Source organism: Ambystoma mexicanum, chromosome 6p, assembly GCF_040938575.1.
Source record: "Ambystoma mexicanum isolate Mex_15411 chromosome 6p, UKY_AmexF1_1, whole genome shotgun sequence".
Lineage (NCBI taxonomy): Eukaryota > Metazoa > Chordata > Amphibia > Caudata > Ambystomatidae > Ambystoma > Ambystoma mexicanum.
This window is the reverse complement of record NC_090935.1, coordinates 1,510,668,604-1,510,692,517: the sequence shown is the minus strand read 5'-3', so window position 1 is coordinate 1,510,692,517 and position 23,914 is coordinate 1,510,668,604. Positions and strand designations below refer to the sequence as shown.

The window sequence follows — 23,914 nt, the reverse complement described above, 5'->3', positions numbered from 1 at the left end:
CTGTCTAAGGTCGATGTGAGTTCACTTCCAATCCCTTCCTACTCTTTATCCCCCTGAGGTGAAGATAAGGGGCTCTTAAAAACTCCGTAACTCGTTTCAGTTCCAGATGTGACCAGAGCTGCTCTGCCGCAGCACCACGGCTTTGCAAACTGTTACTGCTTAACTTAAGGAATGTGGATAAGTAGCTATTTTGAAAATCCCTTAAGACATTTTTGTTTTATTAACCTTGTATAGTATTGGGGTCACTGACCTTGGGTATTTAGTTCCTTGACGCAGTTCAGTCTGCATGTGGTGCTTTATAAATACCCTTGAAGAATTCTGAATGTCATAAGCAATAAATGAACATAGTGAGACAAATTGTCTCTTTGAAGAGTAGAATTTCAAAATGTTTGCTTAGAAGATTTTCTCTATTTTTAGTGTTTCTTCATTTTGCAAATATATCATTTTGTCTTTTTTTATAGGATGGAAGAGCTGCATCTGCTGTAGTTGTCTGCTCCTTTCTCTGTTTCTGTCGTCTTTTCACCACTGCTGAGGCTGCAGTTTATATGTTCAGTATGAAGCGTTGCCCGCCTGGCATATGGCCTTCTCATAAAAGGTACTTATTGTTTTATTGAATACATGCCATTAAAACATGTCTTTCTTTTGAGTTTGTATAGTTACAGCGCCCCAGCACCTAAAGACAACGTACAGCACCCAGTAACCTAAGAGAATAAGTTGCATATATGCTATACAACGCATAACATGCAGTAGCACCTACCAATGTCCCACCCACTAAACATCTTCAACAAGTGCCCGAACTATTAAAATTGAGACACAGTCAAAAGTCAAAGAAATTACTTTTTGCTGGTAAACAACAAATTATCATCTTTTACCCCATTGCAGCATGCTCAGTCCAACAGCACATGGAGCGGGCTAGTAGTATTGTACATAATACATTATTCTTGCTGCCCGAAAAAAAAAAGTATATTGTAGTTGCATAATTAAATGAAACTATTCTGGGAGTCCTATAACCAGATGCAAATTAACCAAATCAAGGGGTTTGTCAACCTGAATAAACCACACTGGTAAGATGGATTTGGGTCAATTTCGGGAGGCCACCCTATTAGGGGGAACAGGGAGGCACTGTGGACTAGCCAAACCCAATCAAGTTAATGTAGCACAACTACAAAACTTAATCTCAGGAGGTTCTGTAACAGTGGTATATGGCTACAACGAGTTCACACAGAGCAACACCAATAATTCAAGTTACAAAGGTAAGTACAAAAATATACAATGATGAATTAGGCCTTTAAAATATACACTAAGCAAGTGAAACCTCTGGTCAAATATCGTGAAACACTTGAAACAGATCTATGCTTTCACCATTTGGAGAAGAACGAAATCATATACTTCAATAACCAGTGAACCACTGGTAAATACTTATATGCATGAAATGTAGTAAAGACACTTTGGATAATCACAGAAAAGTTCCCCTAACATTTAATGAGTCCAAACCTAAGATGGTTTGTAGCTTTGTGCCCCAAAGTCACCATTTCCAAAGTTATACTTCAGTTATACTTCGCAGGTTTATTAAGAGATTGAAAGATTCCAGTGGTTATGATCACAAAGTTAAAAAGGTAAGTAAAGTTCAGGTAGATGAATACACTTGGTCCCGGTCACTGCGGTATGCCCATTTATTTATTTCTTACATGCCGGAAACCGGACCGGTACCAGGGCATGACAAAAACACAGAATACGAACATAAACACATGACGACCTACATGCAGAAGAAGAGATTTAGTTAAATAATATTTTTAGTTGTTTGCGAAAGAGTAGTAGATTTTGTTCCCATCACAGTGCTGGGGAGAACGGCTTTGGCTGTAAGAAAATGGAAAGCTCTTCCATTTCTACTAGCCAGATTTGGCTTGATGGGGACCAAAAGCGTACTGTTGGTGGATCGCAGCAGCCTTTTTGGTTGATCATTTATCAATCTCTCCTTCAAGTATGAAGACGCTGGATCGTGGATGCACTTGTGTGCCAGAGTAAGAGTCTTGTATCCTAGAGCTCGCAGGGAACCAATGAAGTTCTTTCCTATGTTCGGAGATGTGTTCGCCATGGACCAAGTTTTTGATTATACGAATCGCATTGTTCTGGACTGCCGGAAGTTTGACCAGATTTCCTTTGTTGGAACCCCCTTGATGAGCATTACAGTAATCAAGTTGACAAAGAATTGTTGCTCTGGCCAAGGTCTTGCAATTCTTCTCAGAGATGAATGGTTTAACCTGCCTAAGCAACTTCAGATGGTATTGTGAGGATTTTACTAAGTTGTTTGCATGTGTGTCAGAGCTCAGAGATAAATTTGAGTAGGCGCCAAGGGTTTTAACCTTACTCTGTATCGGATGGTGCAGCTGGCAATAACAAAATCTGTGTAACAAGGGTCTAATTTGGATCTGGTGCGGGGTAGGCCAAAAAGTAAGAGCTCTGTTTTGGAGTTATTTAAGCACATTTGATGTGCGGTCATCCACTGCTTTACCTTTTGATAGACTGTGTTAAGTTTGATGGAGTCTGAATCATAGTTGCCATCCAAATTAGGTAGTAGTTGCATGTCATCTGCACAGTTTGAAAAGTGAGAGCCAGTGTTTGTTAGCAGGTCACACAGAGGCTTTATGTACCCATTAAAAAGTGCTGGTGAAAGACAGGCGCCCTGGGGCACTCCCCAACACATGCACCCCAGTGTACTGTGGAGACCCTATGAGATAAAAAGGAATGCACCCATGCTACGGCTTGGCAAGAGCATCTGCCGACACTTTCTAGAGTAAGGAGGATGTCCTGGTCTAGCAAATCAAGCGTCGCTGATAAGTCCAACAGACCGCACCTGCTATTATCGACCGTTTCGAGCATATTGGTCTGAAGGTTCAGCAGGGCACTCTCTGTGCTGTAATGAGCTTTGAACCCAGATTGCCTAGGGCCAGAAAACATTGAAACTGCCTAGTGGCTCTTTGCTCACTATCCTTAAGAGGAAGAAGGTATTCCCTACTTTCTTTACAAGGGGTATAAGAGAAGTCACTTGTATGATAGTACAAGGGACAATTTTATGCTGGAAGGAGGAGACAAAGAGCGTTTAGTTATCTTTTTTTTTTTAAACTTTCTTTATTTGACTTGACAACACACTGCAAAATTAAGAGATACACAGTGTGACAGTAAAACACAATTCGGCATAATGAATATAATACCAATGCTTGCTGGAAATTTCGTACAAATTAGTTGGTCTAGAGCCAGGCAATACTACAACAGGAGGATTAAAGAGTCATCGCACATGGGGCGGCGACAGAGGCCGGGAGTGCGGGATGGAAGATTCAGTGTCCGAGACCGAGTTCATAGAGGACATGTAGCTGCGGAATTTCCGCCAAATATCTCTTGGCCTCGAGTGTGGATGTTGCATTACTCCCCAAGCCTCCTCAGTGTCTGACGCCCAAGTAACCGCCGTGAGCCACTGTGTATACCTGGGTGCACTAGGCTGGAGCCAGTTCATCAAAATGCAGCGCCCAGCTAGCTTTCTGGAATCTCGCCCCAACTGGGGGAAGTCATGGAAGAGGCATCGTGATGGAGAAGGGTCCATTGTGTGGTCCAGTACAGCAGATAATGTGGAACATATTTCGGTCCAGAATTGCGATAGATGCGAGCAGGACCAGATCATATGAATGTATGTAGCCTGCTCAGAGCCACATCTAGGGCAGTTGGAAGGAAGGTCAATGAACATATGATGTAGCCTGCTCAGAGTATGGTGATATCTGAGCAACACCTTGAATTGTATTGATTTAAATCGAGAATTAAAGGATACATTATGGGTGCGTGCACACATCCGGGACCAGCGCACATCTGTTATCTCAACCCCAAGATCCTCCTCCCACCTATGCTGTGCCTCAGTTTAGTGAATGAGGGAGCAGCTCTGCTTTGTAGCAGGGTATAAAGCCTAGACACCTTCCCTTTCAAGGAGTCGAAGGTGAATAGCTCAGAAATTATGGGTTTGTCAGGTGGCACTGTAGGGAAATTGGGATATTTAGTTTTGAGATTTTTCCGGAGAGAGGAGTACTGTAACCAAGCCGATGGTTTCGACTTAAGGGATGGCAGGAGATCTGACCATTCAAGGAAGTTACCCTGTACATAAACATCACAGAGTGCTAAGAAGCCCGCATCAGCCCATTGGGATACAATGGATTGTGGGACGAGCGGGACCACCGTGAGGAAATTCCAGAGCGGAAGGTCCCTGTGAAAGGGGTATGGAGTGTCTAGTAGCTTCCAAAGTTTAGAAAGGGCCAGGGATGTATTAGCGACTGGATCTGCTGACCTAAGGTCTGCTTGGGTGGGTTTGAGGACAAGGGAACAAATTTCACGGTCACTGGCCGCCAGCTTCTCCAACCGAACATGAGGGGGGTTCCTCAGTATTAAACCAATGGGGCGTGAATTAGGATTGTGTAACCAACCAGTATCTAAGGAAGTCTGGAGCGCCCAAAACCTCCACATTCCATGGGGGTGGTTAATGTTAGTTTGAGTCGGACTGCCCCGGAGTGCCACAGAAAGGTGTTGATTGTGTGGCGTAGCGTCCAGAAGAAGACGTCTCCTGGCCATAGGGGGAGATTAGTAAAACGGTAAAGGAGCTGGGGCAGAACAACCATTTTGAGTATTCCTATTCGGCCTGCTAGGGAGATCGGGAGTTTGGCCCAGCTTGAGGTTTTAGTGGCTAGGTTTGTGAGGTAGTTTAGGTGGTTGTCTTCACGTAGCATCTCAGCATCCCGGGAGACCGCCCCCAAAGGTAAGTAAACTTGGACTGAGACCATGTTAAACCCCATTAGGTCAGAGGGGGGTTGCGTGCAATCAGTGAGCGGGAACAGGACGGATTTAGAGCAGTTAACCTTTAGTCCGTATATGCGTCCGAAACGGACCACATCCTCCAGGATCGGGGCAAGGTTGGTATATGAGAACCGGATATAAAGGAGGGCGTCATCGGCGTATAGGGAAACTATATCGGCCTGGCCCGCCGTTCGCAAGCCTCTATGAGCGTGCGACTGACGCAGCATGTCTGTGGATGGTTCCAAGGCTATAGCAAATATTAACGGGGAGAAGGGGCAGCCCTGTCGCGTTCCTCTGGCTGTCTGGAAGGGGGAAGAGCACCTGTCCTCAGTGCGGACTCTAGCCGACGGTTTTGTGTAGAGTAGTTTAACCTAGGACCGAAAGGTGGGGCCAAATTTGCATTTCTCTAGGACTCTCCATAGGTATTCCCATGACACAGAGTCAAACGCTTTCTGCATATCTAGTGTGGCCGCCACTGCCTGCACTTTCGGGCTGATCCTACTGATCACATTGAACAGGCGTCTCAGATTCATAGAGGTGGAGCGGCCTGGGACAAACCCTGCTTGATCTGGATGGATGATGTGAGGGATAAGTGGGGCTAGTCGCATGGCTAATAGTTTGGCATACATTTTGACATCACAGTTAATTAGTGAAAGGGGCTGGTACGAGCCACATTGGGTGGGAGGCTTGCCAGGCTTGAGTAACACTGTTATCATTGCCTCCCGGGGTGTGGGAGGAAGTATGCCCTCTTCACAAGCCTCCTCCCATAGGGCCAAAAAGGTGTGGAACCAGAAGGGATTTGAATGGTTCATAGAATTCGATAGGGAGGCCATCTGAACCAGGGCCTTTGCCAGATGCCAGCAAGTCTATGGCCTCTGAAAGTTCTTCGGGAGTGAAAGGCCTCTCAAGGGATATGCTAGCATTGGTAGAGAGGGCAGAAAGAGGGAGGTTCTCTAGATAGGAGTCAATCTCTGATATCTGGACACTATCTACTTTCGAATATAGGGAGCTATAGAATGTGAAGAATTCCGTGTTAATGTCTTGTGGTGATATAGCCAGTGTTCCGTCGGGTCTCTCTATTGCCGGTATATTGGGGGCTCTGAAATTCGCGGCATATTAGCAAATGGGGGCCATCCAGAAATTTAACCTCACGTCCGGCTAGGCTCCAGTATGTGTCCAGCTCTGAACCCAGCAGTGCCAAAGTCTCGGGGGCGTGATCTAAAGCATATTGGGCCTCAAGGGCGGCCAGGGCCGACTCCGTTTGTTTTTGTGATATCCGTGCAGATATTTTTGAGGATTCCACTTCCCTTGGAGATGGCAACACCTCTGATGTATGCTTTAAAGGATTCCCAGAGAATGGCTTGTGATGACAGAGTTAGTATTGATTTCAAAGAATTCCTCAATGGATGATTCCAGTTCCGAGCTAAAGACTGGATCAAGTAGGGAATGAGAGCTGATTTTCCATTGCCTGGGTCTGTCATAGTCTGGGCCCCAATATAAGGAGATGACCACTGGTGAGTGATCGTAAAGGGTCCGAGGAAGAATCGACAGGTGGGATAGGGACCTAATCAAGATGTCCGATATGAGCCACCTATCTACTCTTGAATGCGAATCGTGTACAGAGGAGTAGTTAGGAGTATGTACGCGAGTCTGGGTACATGAGACGCCATGCGTCCACAATCGGGGAAGTGTTGTCAAAATAGAGTGGGCTGCTCTGGAGAGCTGGCGGGGTCTGGAGCCTGATCTATCAAGGTTGATGTCTGATATGGTATTAAAATCTCTTCCCCATATGATGGGGACCAGGGGGAACCCTTCCAGTATAGAGGCCAGGTGCAAGTAAAAATCAGGGTTTAATATTTGGGCCATAGATGTTTAATATGGCTACCTCTTGATTTTGCAGGGTGCCTAGGGTTAGTACATATCTCCCCTGTCGGTCAATCTGTGAGTGACAGCACTTAAACTTCAGACTTCTGTTTATCAGAGTCAGCACACCACGAATCTGGGTGGAATAATTGGTGTAGTATCTCTGGGGCCCCCACAGTTTAGCAAATTTCTCGCATTGTTCAGAGTGGGCATGGGTCTCCGGTAGACATAGGATTTTAACGCCATTGCGTTCAGCATAAAGCTGTATCTGCCGCATCTTTTTATGGTTACCCAGACCTCGTACATTCCAGCTCATGAACATAGGTTATTGTCCGATATTTGTGTGGGAAAGTTGGTTGAAATCGGATCTACAGTGCGGTGGTGGTCAATGCCAACCCGACCAAGGTGGATTCACCACATCACCAGTGTGACTGTAGCCTGGTATTGCAGCATGCACGGTATCACTCGTGGTTTTCAAGCCTTTTTTAACATAACGCCACAACATCCCTCCTCCCACCCACATCCCTCCCCCAAACAGAGGAATGATAACCCAACATTACCACAACAAAAACCAGATCAACGGCATCTATGCCTGGGGGCCTGAGAGCTGGCTTGGCGGTACTACTCCGGACTGGCGGTGTATAAGGATATTTGTATTACTAAACAAAGTTAGCCAGTGTGACTAATAAGGAAACACATGGATTGAGGATCGACAGATCAAAGAAAGAACAAAACCCACCACTAATGCGTTTTTGTGAGGCGCTGCCGCAACCATACGCACAGCAGTAAATGGGCCTATTTCCAGCAGGGGCTAATTGGCATTAACAGAGCAAAGAAAGAACCACAGTGCCACCGTAATAGTGGGGGGGGGGATCAGCCAGGGAAATGCTCATCAATAAATTTTGAAGCCTCTTCCGGGATCGTGAAAAAGAATGTTTGATTCAAGTGTTCAATCCTCAGCTTCGCAGGAAATAACATGGAGTATTTAACCCCTAAGTCTCAGTCTCTTTCTCACTGCCATGAAGGTTTTGCGTTCCTGCTGCACTGCTACGTAGAAATCCGGATAGAGATGAATTCTCATCGCTCCAAGAAGCAGTTCCCCCTTGGCCCTAGCTGCCCTCAGTAGGGCATCACGGTCCCGAAAATGTAAGATTCTGGCTATGATGGGACGTGGAGGCGCGCCAGGTCTGGGTTATCGCGGTCAGAGAACGATGGGCTCTTTCCACTGCGAATTGCGGGGACAGTTTCAGCGTATCCAGGAGTGTTAGGAGAATGTGTTCCACAAAGTCCTCCATGGATTCCTTGATATTGTCCTCGGGTACTCCGACTATACGTAGGTTATTACGTCTTGAATGAGATTCGAGATCATCATTCTTTTTTTCAACTGCCAGTACCTGACTGGAGAGCGTGGAGACCGCAGCTCGCAGGGAGCCCAGATCATCCTCGGCGGCCCCCACCCTTGTTTCAATCTCAGCCACCCGACCATCCGTCTTCTCGATATGAGCTTTTATGGAGGAGATGGTGCCATTCATGTCATCGAGTTTGGTGTGCAATGCGGTGAACCCGCTCCCGAATATACTCAAGCATCTTCTGCGAGTCATCCGGGGTCAGAGGGGCTGAGGCCGCAGGGACATCCTCCATGGTCTCATTCGCCTATCTGGCCGGTGTTTTTGCAAACATGTTCAGCAAACTGTGTTTTCCCTGTGCCAGCTCCTTTGGTCCTGGTGTCAACAAAGGAGGGTTCCAGTAATATGGGTAAGCGTGAGTGGTCAGAGGTATTGAGGTTATGTTGTGGCGTATGGTGTAGTGGGGTATCCGAACAAGCTGGTTGCGCGGGTCTCTTACAGAGCGCTATCGTATTCTCTTAGTTTATGACCCCAGCACTCTTTGGAGCTTGTGTGTCCCAGCTGCAGTTGTGCCCCAGCTCAGACTGTCTATCGGTTGGTTCGTACAGGTTGTCGGCGTTAAAAAGTTCAGTTGAGTCGCACCTGTGGCCGTGGCGGCAGGGAACCACTCAGAAGATGTGCAGTGAAGAACCTGTTCACCCGCATTGGCAGTCTGGCGGGGGGCAAACGTGAGCAGGATGGTCGCCGGCGACGAGCGTCAGGGCCAGCCAATGAATGGGGCCCTGTAGAGTGGCTGAGTGTGTTTCAAGGCTATTTGAGGTTTATGGAGGTGTCCTTGCAGAGATTAGATCACTGTCTTGCTTGCCCGCGAGCACGCCCCAGTCTCTGGTGTTCTCAGTTATCTTGAACCGTTGAGGCAGTAGCAGTGGGGGGGGGGGCACCCCGATGGGGGGCTCAGCTACGGATCCACCTGCCCAAGGCGGAGTCCAAGGGTGACCCACGTGCCGCCCGGGTGCAGGAGTATATATAGATCAGTCACCCGGACTGTGCCCAACCCGCGATCACCACTCTCCAAATATCAGGGCAGGGACGGGAAGTGCGTGATGGGGGGGGGGGCCAGAGTATTGTTATCCGGAGAAGCCAGCCATCAGTGCTGATAGGATTATGCAATTTCTCTGACCAGCATTGTCCCAGGTGACCTCCGCAGACCAGTGAGCCCGATGGGGTGGGAGCGAGGAGGCCCCAGGGCCGCAGGGGCAGGCACCACCACATTGCAAGCGCGACCCGCCGAATCCCCCCCCACCCCCAGGGCCCTTACTGTGTTTTTCTTTTTTTGTCCCTCAGAGCGCTGAGCCAGGCGGGGTCCGCGGGGGTGGCGATCCGCACACAGGCGCAGGTCCAACGGCGATGAGCAGGACTATGTTACAGGCCAGCGGGGGAGCCCCCAGTCGATTCCAGGCCAGCTCACACCGCAGCCCCCGGCCCTCCAGTACAACACCGCACAGAGGAACGCAGGATGATCCCGGCTGTATTACGGCAGACCGACGCGCACTCGGGGCAGAGGCGCCCCTCGCCCACAGAGGCCCGCGGCACACAGTAGGTGAAGGGGCTGCGGGCGCCGGAGCTGCCGTTTCTCCACCTCCACAGGATCCCGGATTCTGAAAGTCGGTGGGGGTGTAGTATGGGGGTCTCCACACAGGCTGCAGCAAGAAGGAAAGGATTCGGCACGTAATTGGGGTTATTTTGAAATAAAGGATTCCCCCAGTCCAGAGCTCGGCACTCAGGCTGCCATCTCGATTAAGCGCAACAGCGCCCCCCCCTTCCCCTGAGCGATTTGTTACGTAAAATGTATTTGGAGGGTAGGATATCTTCGGAGCAGGTCGTCTGGTGCATATTCATGAGTGTTTCCTTCAATTCAGAAGAAATTGTAGCCCTAAAGGAGAAGGCTTGATGTTCCGCAGCTTGATCTTGTCCCTCTGGCCGAGATGGGTTCCAAGTAGTGCATACTGAGGCGGGTTTGGCATGGGCATTGACCTTTAGCTTGTCTCGTGCAGCCACAATTTTCTTTTGCCGAAATCTTGTTATACTCTCGAGCAATCTTCTTTTGTTGGCACTAATGTTTGTGATTGGACTTTTGGCTTTTCCTACATTAAGATTTTTTTTTTTTGAAAATCCCCAAAATGTTGTTGCCATTTTAGTTCTAACACAGAACAACCACAATATATTTCTCAATGTCCCTACTGCAAAACATTCCCCCCCCAGCCTCACCCCACACTATGGTTTTCAGCACATTACTCCACCGAAGAGCAGACACAGTGTGATCTCCTTCCAAAGTCAAGGTTCTCCTTCTGGGTACGCCCAAATGCAGGGCTAGTGAACATCTCCTCTTTACTCCCACCATAAGGTGCTGGTCCCTCCTTGCCACTTCCTAATGGATGGGTTACCTCCTTTCAACCTCACCCCCTGTCAATTTTTCTGCCCTTCCGGTCTGTCCTTCCATATTTCTCAAAGAAAGGGAGCCATACACCTTCAATGTTGGTTCTAAATTCATCCAAAAGGTGTGTTAAATACTCCATGTCATATATAGCCCTTAGCTTAGAAACCCATTCCTTCTCCCCAGGCATTCGTGAGTTTTTCGACATTTGGGCCACACAGCATCATGCAGCAACCAACATTATTTGAGACATATGTCCCATATCAACTTCAGGCTCCTCATTTGAACTAACTCCCAAAAGAATAAGCCAGGGGGAGAGTTCCCGTTGGATTCCATCTACCCCCTTCATCCAAGACAAACCTCCCCTTAATATGCCTGCACCATGGGGCAGCCCCACCACATGTGTATATAACCTCCCTTTTCAAGGTGGCACTTCCAGCAGTGTGGGTCATATCCTTCACTCATCCGGGCTATCCTGACGGGCGGTAGTGCCATCTATGCAACAGTTTAAGGGCCTGGTGTTTATATTGCAATGACTTGGTGGATCGGTGGGCTCGCCTGCACATACAGGTCCAAAGTCTCTGGGTAGAGATATTGAGGACCCAGGTCTCGTCCCCAGTGAATCCTTGAAAGGGGGGGGGGTCCCCTTGTGGCCACCAAAAGAAGCAATTTGTGTAACCCAGCTATTCGCCCTTTGGCCCCTGCTATGTAATCAGAAATCGCTCAAAATCCGTTAGTTCCCGCCTGAGGTTTACCTCCCACCCCCCACCTTCCTTTAGTCAGGACCCCCTTCAATTGCAGAAAGCGAAAAAAGGTGATAGCCTACCTATACCAAAGGCCTCTTCCAGTCTCTCCAGGGATATGAAGGCATCACCCACCCATAGTTGGCCCGCCCTCTGAGCCCCGCTTAATACCAGGATTGGAGTGCCAAAGGCTCCTCGATCCCATGCCCGAGAGGGGGAGCCCATATGCAACTCAGCGGCGATGGCCATGTTGCAAGCTATTTGCTGTCCCCTTTCTCCCTCCATACGGACCACAGAGCCTCCAAGACCGGGTGGCGCAGGACCCTGTTGGGAATGTGGGCCTTGGGAACCCATACCCACTCATCCAGCGTGACCGGGGCTAATACTTCATTGTCCATTGCCACCCACAGTTTTCCTGATCCCGGGTTGAAGTGCTCCACCAGGACTCGGAGCGGAGTCGCTTTGTAATATGTGGTGAAGTCTGGGAACCACACTCCCCCTTCCTCCTTTGATCTGGTCAGTACCTCATAAGAGCTCCTGTGTTTCTTCCCTGCCCAGTGGAACCGCAACAAACAGTTTTATTTCCAACAGAAAGGACCTGGGCATTGACAAAGGCAACTTTTGAAACAAGGATAGAAACTTGGGGAGAACCCCCATCTTAGTAATTCAGCCACGCCATCCAGGACAACTCCAACCCCGCCCACCTCTCCATATCTCGTTTTACCGCCGTCGAAGGGGAAGAAAAAATTGCTAGAAAAGAGATCCCCAGAACGCTGTGTCACCTGTATCCCAAGATGTCAGAACATTTCCCTCTGAATCCTGAAGATGAGCCCATCCACATAGTCCTGTTCCTCGGCCGACAGCTCCCCATTTGCAAACACTGCTGATTTCCCCAGGTTGACTTTAAAGCCTGACAATTTCCCATATTGCTCCAAGCTATTCAGCACATGGGGGGACAGAGTGGGATGGCCTGGTAATATAAAGTAGAGCGTCATCTGCAAGAAGACTTCTCTTACAATGTAGCCCCCCTACCATGACCCCTTCGATGCCTTCATTACCTTTGACTAATGCTGCCCATGGCTCCATCACCAATGCATATAACAGGGAGAGAGGGCACCCCTGACGTGTAGCGCGCCTCAGTGGAAAGGACCCTAATGAATTCCCATTGATCACGAGCCTAGCCGCGGGCTGCCAATACAGGACTGCCAACCAACCCATTCACCGTGGGCCCATTCCAAAGGACGCAAGGACCTCCCTCATAAAAGCCCAGCCCAGCTCACCCGGTCGAATGGCTTCCATGTGTTAAAATCGCAGCAAAAAGGCTGTGGTTTTGCCACCGCAATCCATGTAAAGGATGCGGGGGACACCCCCGTAACCGCCAGACCCATTAGACCATTTAAGGGCAGCGGGGGACACCCCCGCTCCCCTTAAATGGTATAATGGGGGTACACCTTTACTGGGTCAAACCACCATTTTTTGTAAAGGCAAAATCTTTGCTGCAATTTTCGGCATCCAGGGATAACGGGAGCGCCCCCATCCCCCTCACTGCATGCAAACTCATCACATGGAGGGTTTTTCAGCTCCTTGTCTATTAAGCACAAACCCTACCTGATCTGGGTGGATCAGTCGTGGGAGGTGTGCTTCCAAACTCGTTGCCATGATCCTGGCAAAGATTTTAGTGTCAACGTTAGAGGGAAATGGGCCTGTAGGACGCACAATTCCCTGGGTCCTTCCCTGGCTTTGGTATGACTGCTATCATAGCATGAAGGAATGTCTTTGGTATTGTGTCCTGCCCCGCTATCTGGTTAAATAACATAGTGTTAGGCAGAATTCTCATTATATGGTTAATTTCCCTCACCTAGTGAGTCCCCTAGCAGCTTTGCTGGGTTTCTGGAGTTTATTTATTTCCACTTGGTAAGAGTGTACCTCTTTTTACCACTCTTACCTGTGTTTTGCCGTGTGTATTTCATCTGTTATGATTGTGGACTCTGGAGTACACCACTTCAGTAGCCCCCTTCTTTTGTGTGTTACACAGCACCTTCAGTGCAGTGACACAGGGTTGACTTTTAGACTTCCCACCAACTCCATTTCTGAGGCTGACTACAGTCCCCCAGAACAGGGTAAAGTTGCCATTTACTTTACTTAGTCAAATAACCACAGATCCAGTACACCCCATCTTACATGGAGTACTGTAAATCCTTAGCCCTTTTTATCTGTACCTCCTAGAGCATTGTTTTGCTCTTTTAACATTTAGACTTGGCTGGTGGCAGTGGTAGCTACCCTAACCTTTCTACCGCGATTATACTATATAAACGTGGTATTGTTTTAGGCTATTATATTAGCCTCGAACATAAACCCACTTGACCAAATAATCTTTCTTTTGGCTCCGGTCGGGTTTATTCACCATTTCTTTTTGTTAAAGTCCTTCTTGTGTTTTACTTTGCGCGGCAAACCAAGTTTGCCTTCTTTGTTCACTGTCTTTTGGCGGGCTTCTGCCAAGAAGCCTTCCTCTAGGCGCCTGGGTGTCTAGGTGGGCTGAATGTGAGGGAGGGGTGTAGTCACCCCCTGCACAGGGTATCCTAGGAAACCCAAGTCGCACTTTGCCATGATTGGCTGAGGTGGTTGTCCGGGCTGGACAACCCCCCCGGCTGCCTGATTGACAGCCAGGCGGTGTGAAAGGGTTTTTTTCGCATAAAAGGCAGGACTCTTGGTGTAGAAGGCAGAGTCGCCACTGGAACTACAAGGAACCGAAGAGAAGCAGAGAAGAAGACGGCTGCTGCACCTACCCCGTCCCGGTGAAGCCCTGCTACAGTCCTGAGTTATCTACCCTTCAACGACCAGAGAAGATCCAGTCCGGAGTCTTCTTCCCTTGAGCCTGGTGGGGATAATCAGCTCATCTTCCACAGCCAGAGGATCCTCTTCGTGGTCGAAATCGCTGCACACTGCTGTAGTGGTCCGGATAGCCATCTGAAGAGCCTCTCCTGTTTTTAAAGAGCGCACCTTTTATTCACCCTCGCTGCTGCCGGCTTCATCCCTGTGTGGTGCAGACCCCTCCAGATGTCCTCCGTCCCGAAGCTCCAGGAACCGTGGGTCGTCAGGAAACTACTAGGAACAACTGCCGTGGCACCAGCTTCTTCATTGAGTAAGGTACTGTGTTCTGCTTGAGGAACTAGGGTGAATCCCTTTTCTTCTCCTACAAGGCTTGCCCTTATCTTCCCTCCTTCTTATAACTTTTGCTTCCTCTATTGACAATATCCAAGTAGTCCTGGCTACGTTGAATCTTGAACTGTCCGACTGTGTGATCCTCAACAACAGGAACCCGGTTCCACTTGACACTGACCCCGGCCTATTGACTGTTGAATTTCTGTCAACGAGTGTTCTCTGATTCGGTCTTGCTTGACAAATGTATTGCCTATGATTTTTACCCCCAACTCTCTCTAGTTAACTCAGGTGCTAAGTGTGTTTTTGCCCCGGTAACATTTCCTGCCATGGATACGCGTATCTTTAGTAAGAACGAACTATCATTACTGTCAAAAAGTGATTGCATATGTATTCCCGGTAACGTCTTTTGTTTCACAACACCGGTCCGTTAAAACATAGGGTACTTACCTTGAGTTATGCTGTACCAAGTGAATTGGTTGGTTGTAGTGTATTTTACGTGTGGTTTTGAATTAATTGAAGTGTTATGTTTATAACAAATGGTTTAAAAATAAATGTACTTATTTTTTACCTGGAACCTTGAGTCAGTGTTTGCTTGAGTCACAGTAATTGTGGTCCCTTTGTGTACTCTCTGCTACTGCTCATATACTCTTCAGATAAGCCTGGCTGCTCTGCTACTGCTACCACTTTAACATAGTAGTACAGGCTTGTACCAGAGGTGAACTTGTATTACCACTTGTAGCCTTAATTTTGTGTAGTGGTTCCTAAGGGCAGTGCACAGGATTCTGCCTAACACTTAGCCAGTGGCTTCGCCAGGATCGTCTGAAACTCTTTGTAGAAGTCAGCTGTGAAGCCATCCTCTCCCAGGGCTTTCCCCACCTTCAACCTTTTGATAGCTTCCAGCACTTCCTCCCCAGTTATCGCCCTCTCCAGAATGTCCCTCTCCACCCCCATAAGCTTGGGGAGGTCTCGCTCGTTTAGGTTCTGCTGCATATCATCCACAGACGACTCCTCAGACCTAGCGTATAACCCCTCATAGAACTCCGCAAAACAGCCTGCTATGTCTTCCCCTCGCTTCTGGATCCATCCCCCTTGATCCCAGAGTCCCCGATGTGTCTCCCCTTCTCCAGCAAGGGGTCTGGCATGGATTCACATGCTCATGAATATTCCCCGTCGTCAGGCTGGGAATCCTTGGTAAAGAAAAATCAGTATCCGTTTCGTTTCTGATTTGTCTTTCGTAGTAGTAACCAATCACTGATCTCTGTGTCATACTGACCACAGCCAATGACTGCCATCTCCCTAAGCCCCGCCTCTGGCAGCCATCTTCAGATTTTTACCGCACGTTCAAGTTTTGGGATCCTCGTGCTATTGCTCTCAAGCTTTAGTGCTTTTTTCGCGCTTTTTCTTAGGAAAATGTTCTCTTTTTTGGTCAAAAGAGCCTCAAAAACCACCGTTTCTTTATCCGATCAACGGGGACCCGTGTCGGATTCTTCTACGCCCCTCAAGGGTGAAGATTTCGCCGAGCCACGCTTTTGGAGGACTCCAGAAGTTTCTCAGGCCCATCTCGATCATGGCCCAGGAGAAGGGAAGCTCGACGCCCGGAAAGCTGTTCAGGGTCTGCCCTGGATGCCAGCTTCAGAATGTCTTTAAGGAGGACGAACACTCCCTTTGCCTCTACTGCCTGCATGAGGACAAGACGAACGTGGAGAAGGACTGTGCGTTTTGGGGCAATATGTCGGAGCGGACCATGAAGGACCGTCATCTGCGTCTCGCCAACTGGCTGGAAGGGAAGAGCCCGTCAGGCGAGAAGAAGAAGTCCGAGCTGTCTTCTAAGACCTTTAAGGGCGCCCCGGCGATGGGGGTCCAACAGAAGGCCAAGCACCGCGAGTCCGCTGGCACCGGGAGCGCCGAATGGTCGGGCTCTACGGGCGCCAGGCAGGGCGCATCCTCCCCGGCCCCATCAACCAGGAGCCAACGCTTTGGCTCGGGTAAGAGGAAGGCTGAGCACCCGGCGAAGCTCCTGGAGAGACCCCGGTCGAGCTCGAAGGCCCCATCGGAGGGGGAGCGAGGCGGTGACCCTCCCCCCAAGGAGAAGGCGGTGAGCGCACCTAAGGTGGTGAAAGCCTTAATTCACCCGGCCAAGGCCTCTATTGAGACAGTCGCGGCGGCCCTGGCTCAGCCTGTGGAGGCTACACCAGTGGTGGCGACCTCGGGGCCCAGAGTCTCCCTGCCACGGAGAAGAAAAAGGGGGGGCAGGAGGTCGTCGTGGATTCGGCCTCAACCTCTGAGGAGGAGCTAATCGAAGTCTTAAGCCACGGCGTTGGCGTGGAAGAAGACCAGCCCGTCGGGAGGGACCCCGACGTAGGAGACGACGAGAACGTTGAGGGTGCCGACGGGGCTCCTGACCGCCCGTCGGACTCCCCTCAACCAGTGCCGCAAGACAACTCGCCGGCCATTTTGTTGGCTATACAGTCCTTATGCTCGGAGATAAGGACGAGATTGCCGTTACCAACGGAGGAACCTCTCCCGACAGGGGACCTGGAGCCAGGCCCTTCTGGAAGCCCCCCTCCTAAGAGAAGAAGGATTCATCCTTCGCCTCCTTTTCAAACATCGCGCTCTGCTCAGCCCTCCTCCCCGTCCACGACCCGTGGGGATGATACGGGGACTGACACGGCCGCGACGGGCACAGACGAGGTTTACGACGAGGATCTCCCGTCGTCACCTCCTCCCCGGGCTTCCCCGCCCGACGAGATTGGATCGTTTCATGCCATGATCGCCAGGGCATCCAAGCTTTTCCAGCTCTGCCCGGAAGAGAAGAACGAAGGTTTCCTTTATCAATGGCGCAAGACCAAGAGGAAGACGGTCCTCGCTGTACCTATACTGGATGAGGGTCTCGCCCTCCTCAAGAACCCATCCACAACGCCTGCGAGAAGGGACCGGTACGAGAAGAAGTACCGGGTCCCGGACGCGGCCCCCTTGTGCCTTCGGGCACAGCCGACCCCGGACTCGGTCGTCTCCGCGGCGGCCAGGAAGAAAGCGGGGGGGGGGGGGCTCGGCCTCTACGACAACCTCCCCGCCAGACGGCGAGGGAAAGAAATTGGACACGATGGGACGCAGAGTCATCTCATCGGCAGCAACGACGATTAAGGCTGCCAACGCCTTGGCTATCGTAGCCCGCTACGACAGGGAGTTGTGGTACAAAATCGCCCCCCTGCTGGACTGCTTACCAGACAAGAGGGCGGAGGCCCTAGAGATCTTGCAGGAAGGAGAAGTGGCGTCGGACCACGCCATTACGATAGCGACGGACATCGCTGACACTGGATTTCGCCAGTTGGGCAACGGCGTGTGCCTTAGATGGCGTGGATGGCTCAAGGCAACTGACTTCCTGTAACGCTCACCTGGTTCCCACGGGGGCGCTGGTCTAGTCTGGATTGCTGTGGCCTCTTCTAGCGTGATGCGCAGGACCCGGAACACCGATTGGACAGGACCTCCAAATCGTGCTTGCCTGGCCCGTAGGAATATCCTTCTGCAGATGAGAAAGGGGATTAACAGTCTGCAGAATAGTGTGCTAGCTCCCCCCTTTCCCCCTTCGTTCCTCTCTAACTTCCTCCAAACCCCGGTTTAAGCTCACCTTATGGTTTGGAAGGATGAACTCTCCATCCTGCTTCTGGTGCAGGGGCGCGCGTTCGTCCAGTTACTTCACTGGTTTTCAGAATGGCGCTGGCAAAATCCACTTGACTTTCCTGAGCAATGCGCCGTAAGTATGAAAGTTCAAGTGAGGCCCCCTTTATGTTGTCTTTCTAACCTGTGATCTGTCCTTTATTTCAGGTGCAGAATGAAGTCGATGCGTCGAGGGGTTAAACTGCCGAGGCGAGTAGTGATGAGGGCGATCCCTCTAAATGTCCTTATCATTCCCCAGAAATGTCTCTTGTCCTTTCCCCATAGGGGCCGGGGTACGGTACCTGCCAACGGGGCGGCGACGACCCGGAATGTGGAAGAAAAGCCGGTAAGTATTATGGCTGTTAATCAGGCTTTCCTTCTGTGTTCCTTCTGCTCACCTTTTGTTTCTTCCGCTCTCCCCTAGGCGCAGAGATGTGGCGTCGGATGCCGACGGCCGCGATGGAGCCGGGAGATGTCTCGAGGACAGGTGAGTGAAGCGTGGCGCTGCAGCGAGCAACGCAATGCTTTTAAATGGAAGTCTTTCTTCAGGGATGCTGGCGAGAAGATTCCGGATGCAGGTAAGAAGTTTGAAATAGTCCTTGGTTTTCACCTTTCTCTTCTCTTCCTTCCTTGCAGGTCTTCCAGGTTCGAGGCGGGCGTGGCTGGAGTCCAGGAGCAGACACGGTGAGCGTTAAGCTGCAGGAAGCAGAACAACACGAAGCATGAGCTGCTGTCTGGGCGTGGCTTAAATAGCCTCCAAAGAAGTCCCATGTATGTATCCTTCCCCAACTAGGTATGTATCCTTCCCTGGCCACGCCCGAGTGAAAAAATAGTCCCTATGAAAAAATAGTCCCTATGAAAAAATAGTCCCTTTCAGGTCTCAGGGAGGCCTGAAGCGTGCAGCATGGTCTGCATCAGGTAAGTGCACAAAACACCTCCCTTTATGAGCCTGGCGCCTATGGCACCAGGACTGATGTCCAACATGAGCCTGGCGCCAAAGGCGCCAGGACTGAGTCCAAAGAGCCCCTATAAGGGGCCGCTGGGCTTTTACCCGAGGGCATGATGCCTGCTTCCGGGGGTGCTGGGCCTGGCCTGGTGCTCCGGGGGTAGGCATCATGACACTTCCGTCAGGATGTGCAGACCAGAATCTTGGACATGCCGTTCGACGGGAACAACCTGTTTGGGAAAACAGTGGACGATTCCCTACAAGCCATCAAGACGGACACGGAGACGGCCCGGGCTCTTGGTGTTCTCCAGCAATGACGCCCACCCTTTCGGAGCGGCGGAGGCAAGCAGGGTGCCTCCAAAGGTTCCGGCTGCGGATTTTCCACCTATCGTCAAGCGGCCCGTTCGTCGTCGCAAGAAGCCTACAGGGGACGAGGCAAGTCGGGCAGACCCCGCCGTCGTCGCCAAGGAGGGCAAGGCGGCAAAGCCTCGTCGAAGCAGGACTGAACCGGCTGTGGGGTCGGGCCCCCACTGAAGCACCCCGGTGGGAGGCCGGCTGGCGAACTTCGTCAGCGTGTGGGAGTCCATCTCCACCGACCGTTGGGTGCTGGACGCCCTGGCCCAGGGTCACGCGCTCGCGTTTCTAAAGAAGTGCCCGCGCGTCCCCCCCGTGGCCAGGAAGGAACATCACGTCCCTCAACTTCTCTTGGAGGTAAAGACGATGCTCAAGAAAGGCGCCATCGAGCTCGTCCCAAAGAGGCTTCGGGGCTCCGGAGTTTACTCAAGATACTTCCTCGTGAAGAAGACGGGAGGATGGCGTCCCATCCTGGACCTACGACGACTGAAGAAATTCATCAAGGCGCAGAGGTTCCGGATGGTCACCCTCCAGCACGTCCTGGGTCAACTGGAGGAGGGCGATTTCCTGTCGTCGTTGGATTTGGAGGATGCCTACTTCCATATCCCCATCCTAAAGGGACACCGAAAGTTTCTCAGATTCGTGGTCCAAGGGCGTCACTACCAGTTCAGAGTCCTTCCCTTCGGATTGAGGTCGGCACCCAGGGTGTTCACCAAGTGCCTCGCACCGGTGGCGGCGCGGCTGCGCCTGGAGGGGATCGACCTCTACCCCTACCTGGACGACTGGCTCATCCGAGCAAAGACAAACGAGCTCGCCGCGGAGCACACGGCGAGGACCGTCCAACTACTCACGGACCTGGGATTCTCCATGAACTACGCCAAGTCCCACCTGGTGCCCGCTCAAGACGCACTGTTTCTGGGAGCGAAGCTCGACACAGTGGCGCATCTGGCCTCTCCGTCGGAGGAAAGGACGAGGGCCATCTTGAGCAAGGTGCAGCGGATGCTGGTTGCGGACACGGCCAGGGCGAGGTCCATCAAGTCCTTCCTCGGAATGATGTCTTCTTGCATTTATCTCAACCGCCTGTGCAGGCTTCGGATGCGCCCGTTACAGGAGTTCCTGGACGCTCGCTGGATCCAGACGACGGGCAGCTTCGAGGACAGGATCACACTCGACGAGAGCTTCCGACAAGCGATCCGGTGGTGGGGCACCCGCGCGCATCTGACGGCGGGCATGGACTTCCAGGCCCCGGGCCACCAGAAGACAGTAACCACGGATGCCTCCCTGGAAGGGTGGGGAGCGCACACCGAAAATCTGCACGCGAGGGGCCTTTGGCTGCCAACGGAGAAGTCCCTCCATATCAACGTCCTGGAACTCCGTGCAGTGTTTTGGGCCCTCGGGTCCTTTCTTCCGTCCCTCAAGGGCAAGCTGGTGAGGATCTTCACTGACAACACCACCACCATGTTCTACATCAGGAAGCAGGGCGGTGCCAGATCCCAAGCCCTGTCCAAGGAGGCTCAGGATCTGTGGCATTGGGCCGTCGCCCAAGGGATGTTTCTGGTGCCGTTCCATCTGGCAGGGATAAAAAACACCATCTCTGACTCGCTCAGCAGAGAGCTGTGCTCGTGCCACGAGTGGGAACTACGACAGGATCTAGTGGACCGCCTCTTCCGACGGTGGGGCACACCCCAGATCGATCTGTTCGCGACGGCGACGAACTCCAAGTGCCGGAGGTTCGCCAGCAGGTTTCCCCAGCCGAGGAGCATGGGCGATGCTTTCTCGTTCCCCTGGGAGGGCCTGTTCCTATATGCGTTCCATCCATTGCCATTGCTGATCCGGCTCATCAACCAGCTCAAGAGGTCACGGTGCAGGATGATCCTCGTTGCACCTGTGTGGCCGAGGCAGATATGGTTCCCGGACCTTCTGGACTTGTCAGCGTCCCCGTCAATCAAGCTGCCAGTGGACGCGGATCTTCTCTCCAGAGAAGGAGGCGCCATCCTCCATCACGACCCGAAGTCGCTGAACTTGCAGGCCTGGCTCCTGCAGCGTTAGAGTTTGGAGGTTACGACATACCGGCCGACTGCAGAGAGGTTCTTTCAAAGGCCAGGGCGTCCTCAACTCTTAAATGCTACGGACACAAATGGAAGAGGTTCTCTGTCTCCTGCCACGCACAGAAGATTAACCCTCTACGGATTACGGCTCCTCAAGTACTGCCGTACCTGCTGACGCTGGCCAAGGCTGGACTGGCGCACGCTTCCATCAAGATTCATCTTGCTGCGAGCTCCCGATACAGCAGAAACACGGGACGGACGTCTTTGTGGTCTCATCGTCTGGTGAAAGAATTCATGAAGGGACTGTTCAGATCGTTCCCGCCGGTGAAGGCCCCGGCCGCGGCGTGGGAGCTCAACGTGGTGCTGACCAAGCTCATGGGACCTCTGTTCGAGCCTCTGCACTCAGCTCCGTTCGAGTTCTTGTCGTGGAAAACAGCGTTTCTTGTGGCCATCACCCCCGCGCGACGGGTGGGTGAGATCCAGGCCCTTTCCTGCAAGCCCCCGTACTTGACTTTTCACGACACGAGGGTAGTGCTCAGGACGCACCCCTCCTTCATGCCCAAGGTGCCGTCGGACTTCCACTTAAACGAACCCTTGGTGTTGCCTGTTTATTTCCTGTCGCCTTCGTCGCCGGCTGAAAGGACTTTGCACTCGCTGGATGTGGCTAGAGCGCTGAAGTTCTACGTGGACCGCACGAAGAGTTTTCGGAAGACGTCACAACTTTTTGTGAACTTTGGACCTGTCAATCAAGGGAAGGCTCTCTCGAAGGCTTCCATTTCCAGATGGCTCTCCGGCTGTATCATGTACTGTCATTGGTTGGCAAACCGACCGCTGCCTGGCCGTCCGAGAGCCCATTCCACCAGAGCGATGGCAGCTACCACGGCGTTCCTATCTGGTGTGCCCTTGCTGGACATCTGCAGGGCTGCTACGTGGAGGTCGACGCACACCTTCACGAAATTCTACTGCGTCGATCGGGATTCCAGGGAGGAGTCCAGGGTCGGCCAAGCAGTGCTGCGCAACCTGTTCGCCTAAGGTGAGCCTAGTGAGGAGGTAAGAATTGCTTAATGTTGAGTTTTGGATGTAATGCTTAATGTTGAGCCTTTGCCACCTCCCGTGGTTGTGCATGTGTGTACTGCTATGTATTCTTTTATTCATGAGCATGTGAATCCATGCCAGACCCCATGCTGGAGAAGGAACAAGTTACTTACCTGTAACTGTTGTTCTCCAGCATGGGTCTGGCATGGATTCACATGCGAACCCTCCCGCCTACCCCTCTGAGGCTCTTCACTTGGTCATACTGCCACTTCACATGCTACCAAATCTGAAGATGGCTGCCAGAGGCGGGGCTTAGGTAGATGGCAGTCATTGGCTGTGGTCAGTATGATGCAGAGATCAGTGATTGGTTACTACTACGAAAGACAGATCAGAAACGAAACTGATACTGATTTTTCTTTACCGAGGATTCCCAGCCTGACGACGGGGAATATTCATGAGCATGTGAATCCATGCCAGACCCATGCTGGAGAACAACAGTTACAGGTAAGTAACTTGTTCCTTTCGTAGTATCTCTGCCCGGTGTACCGCATTCTCTTAACAACCTCCCTGATTAGGACAGTATGAAGCTCCTGTCTCTTGTCCCTCATATCGCTCAATATGGCCCCCCCTATCTGCAGCTCTCTGATTGAGTTAAAGGCGCAGGGCTCTCAGTTGTTCACGCTATCTATTTTCAATCATGCCCTTTCACGTTCTTTCAGGCTCCCTCTGCGATCAGCAGGCCCCGAAAGGTGGCCTTTGCTGCCTCCCAAACCATTGCCACACCCGTGGTCTCCCCGTTATCATTGGTATCAAAGTAAGCCTGTATCTTCCCCCCTCGGGAAGTCCCTGAAGACTTGGTCTCTCAATAAGGTGTCATTGCACCTCCACCTGTAACTCTGCCTAACCTCTGCTAGTTGCCAATCTGCCACCACTAATTCATGGTCTGACCATGTGACAGCCTCCAGTCTCTGGTTCCTCACTTGACCCTCCTGTTCCCCTGGTACCAGCAGAAAAACAATCCTTGTGTAGGACTGGTGCGGTGGGGAGAAGAACGTGTATCCCCCAGGACCCGGCCAGGATCGTCGCCACACGTCACCCCAATAATGTTCCTGAAGCAAATCTCCCAGGGAAAGATTGTCCCTTGTCTCTTCGCGAACCATCAGTCCAGATTGGGGTCCATTATCAGATTAAAGTCCCCACTCCCCCAACAGCATCTCTCCTTCCGCCGGTTCATCCATTACCCTGAGCACCTGGCATATGAATCCTACCTGGCCCACATTTCGTGCACAGAGGGTGTTAGGGAGAATTCTCTGTTTAGGCTGAATTTCCTAACCTAGTGAGTCCCCCAGCAGCTTTGCTGGATTTTTTGGGGTTTATTTTTTTCTCCTGCCAAGAGTGAGACTCTTTTACCCTCACTCTTGGGCATGATTTGAGTGTGTTTCTTTGACTCTAGATGTGTTTAATGGGCTATGGGGTCTTTTACTCCATAGGGCTTC

General features: G+C 51.2%; 1 protein-coding gene across 1 annotated transcript in view; it reads left to right on the top strand.

Annotated features, from left to right (window-relative positions):
- GAK (cyclin G associated kinase) overlaps nt 1–23,914 on the top strand; it is a 2,243,070-nt gene that overhangs the window by 941,573 nt on the left and 1,277,583 nt on the right. The window contains exon 15 of the mRNA XM_069626358.1: nt 462–595. Coding sequence (XP_069482459.1) covers nt 462–595 — 134 coding nt within the window. The remainder of the gene's footprint in view (nt 1–461; nt 596–23,914) is intronic.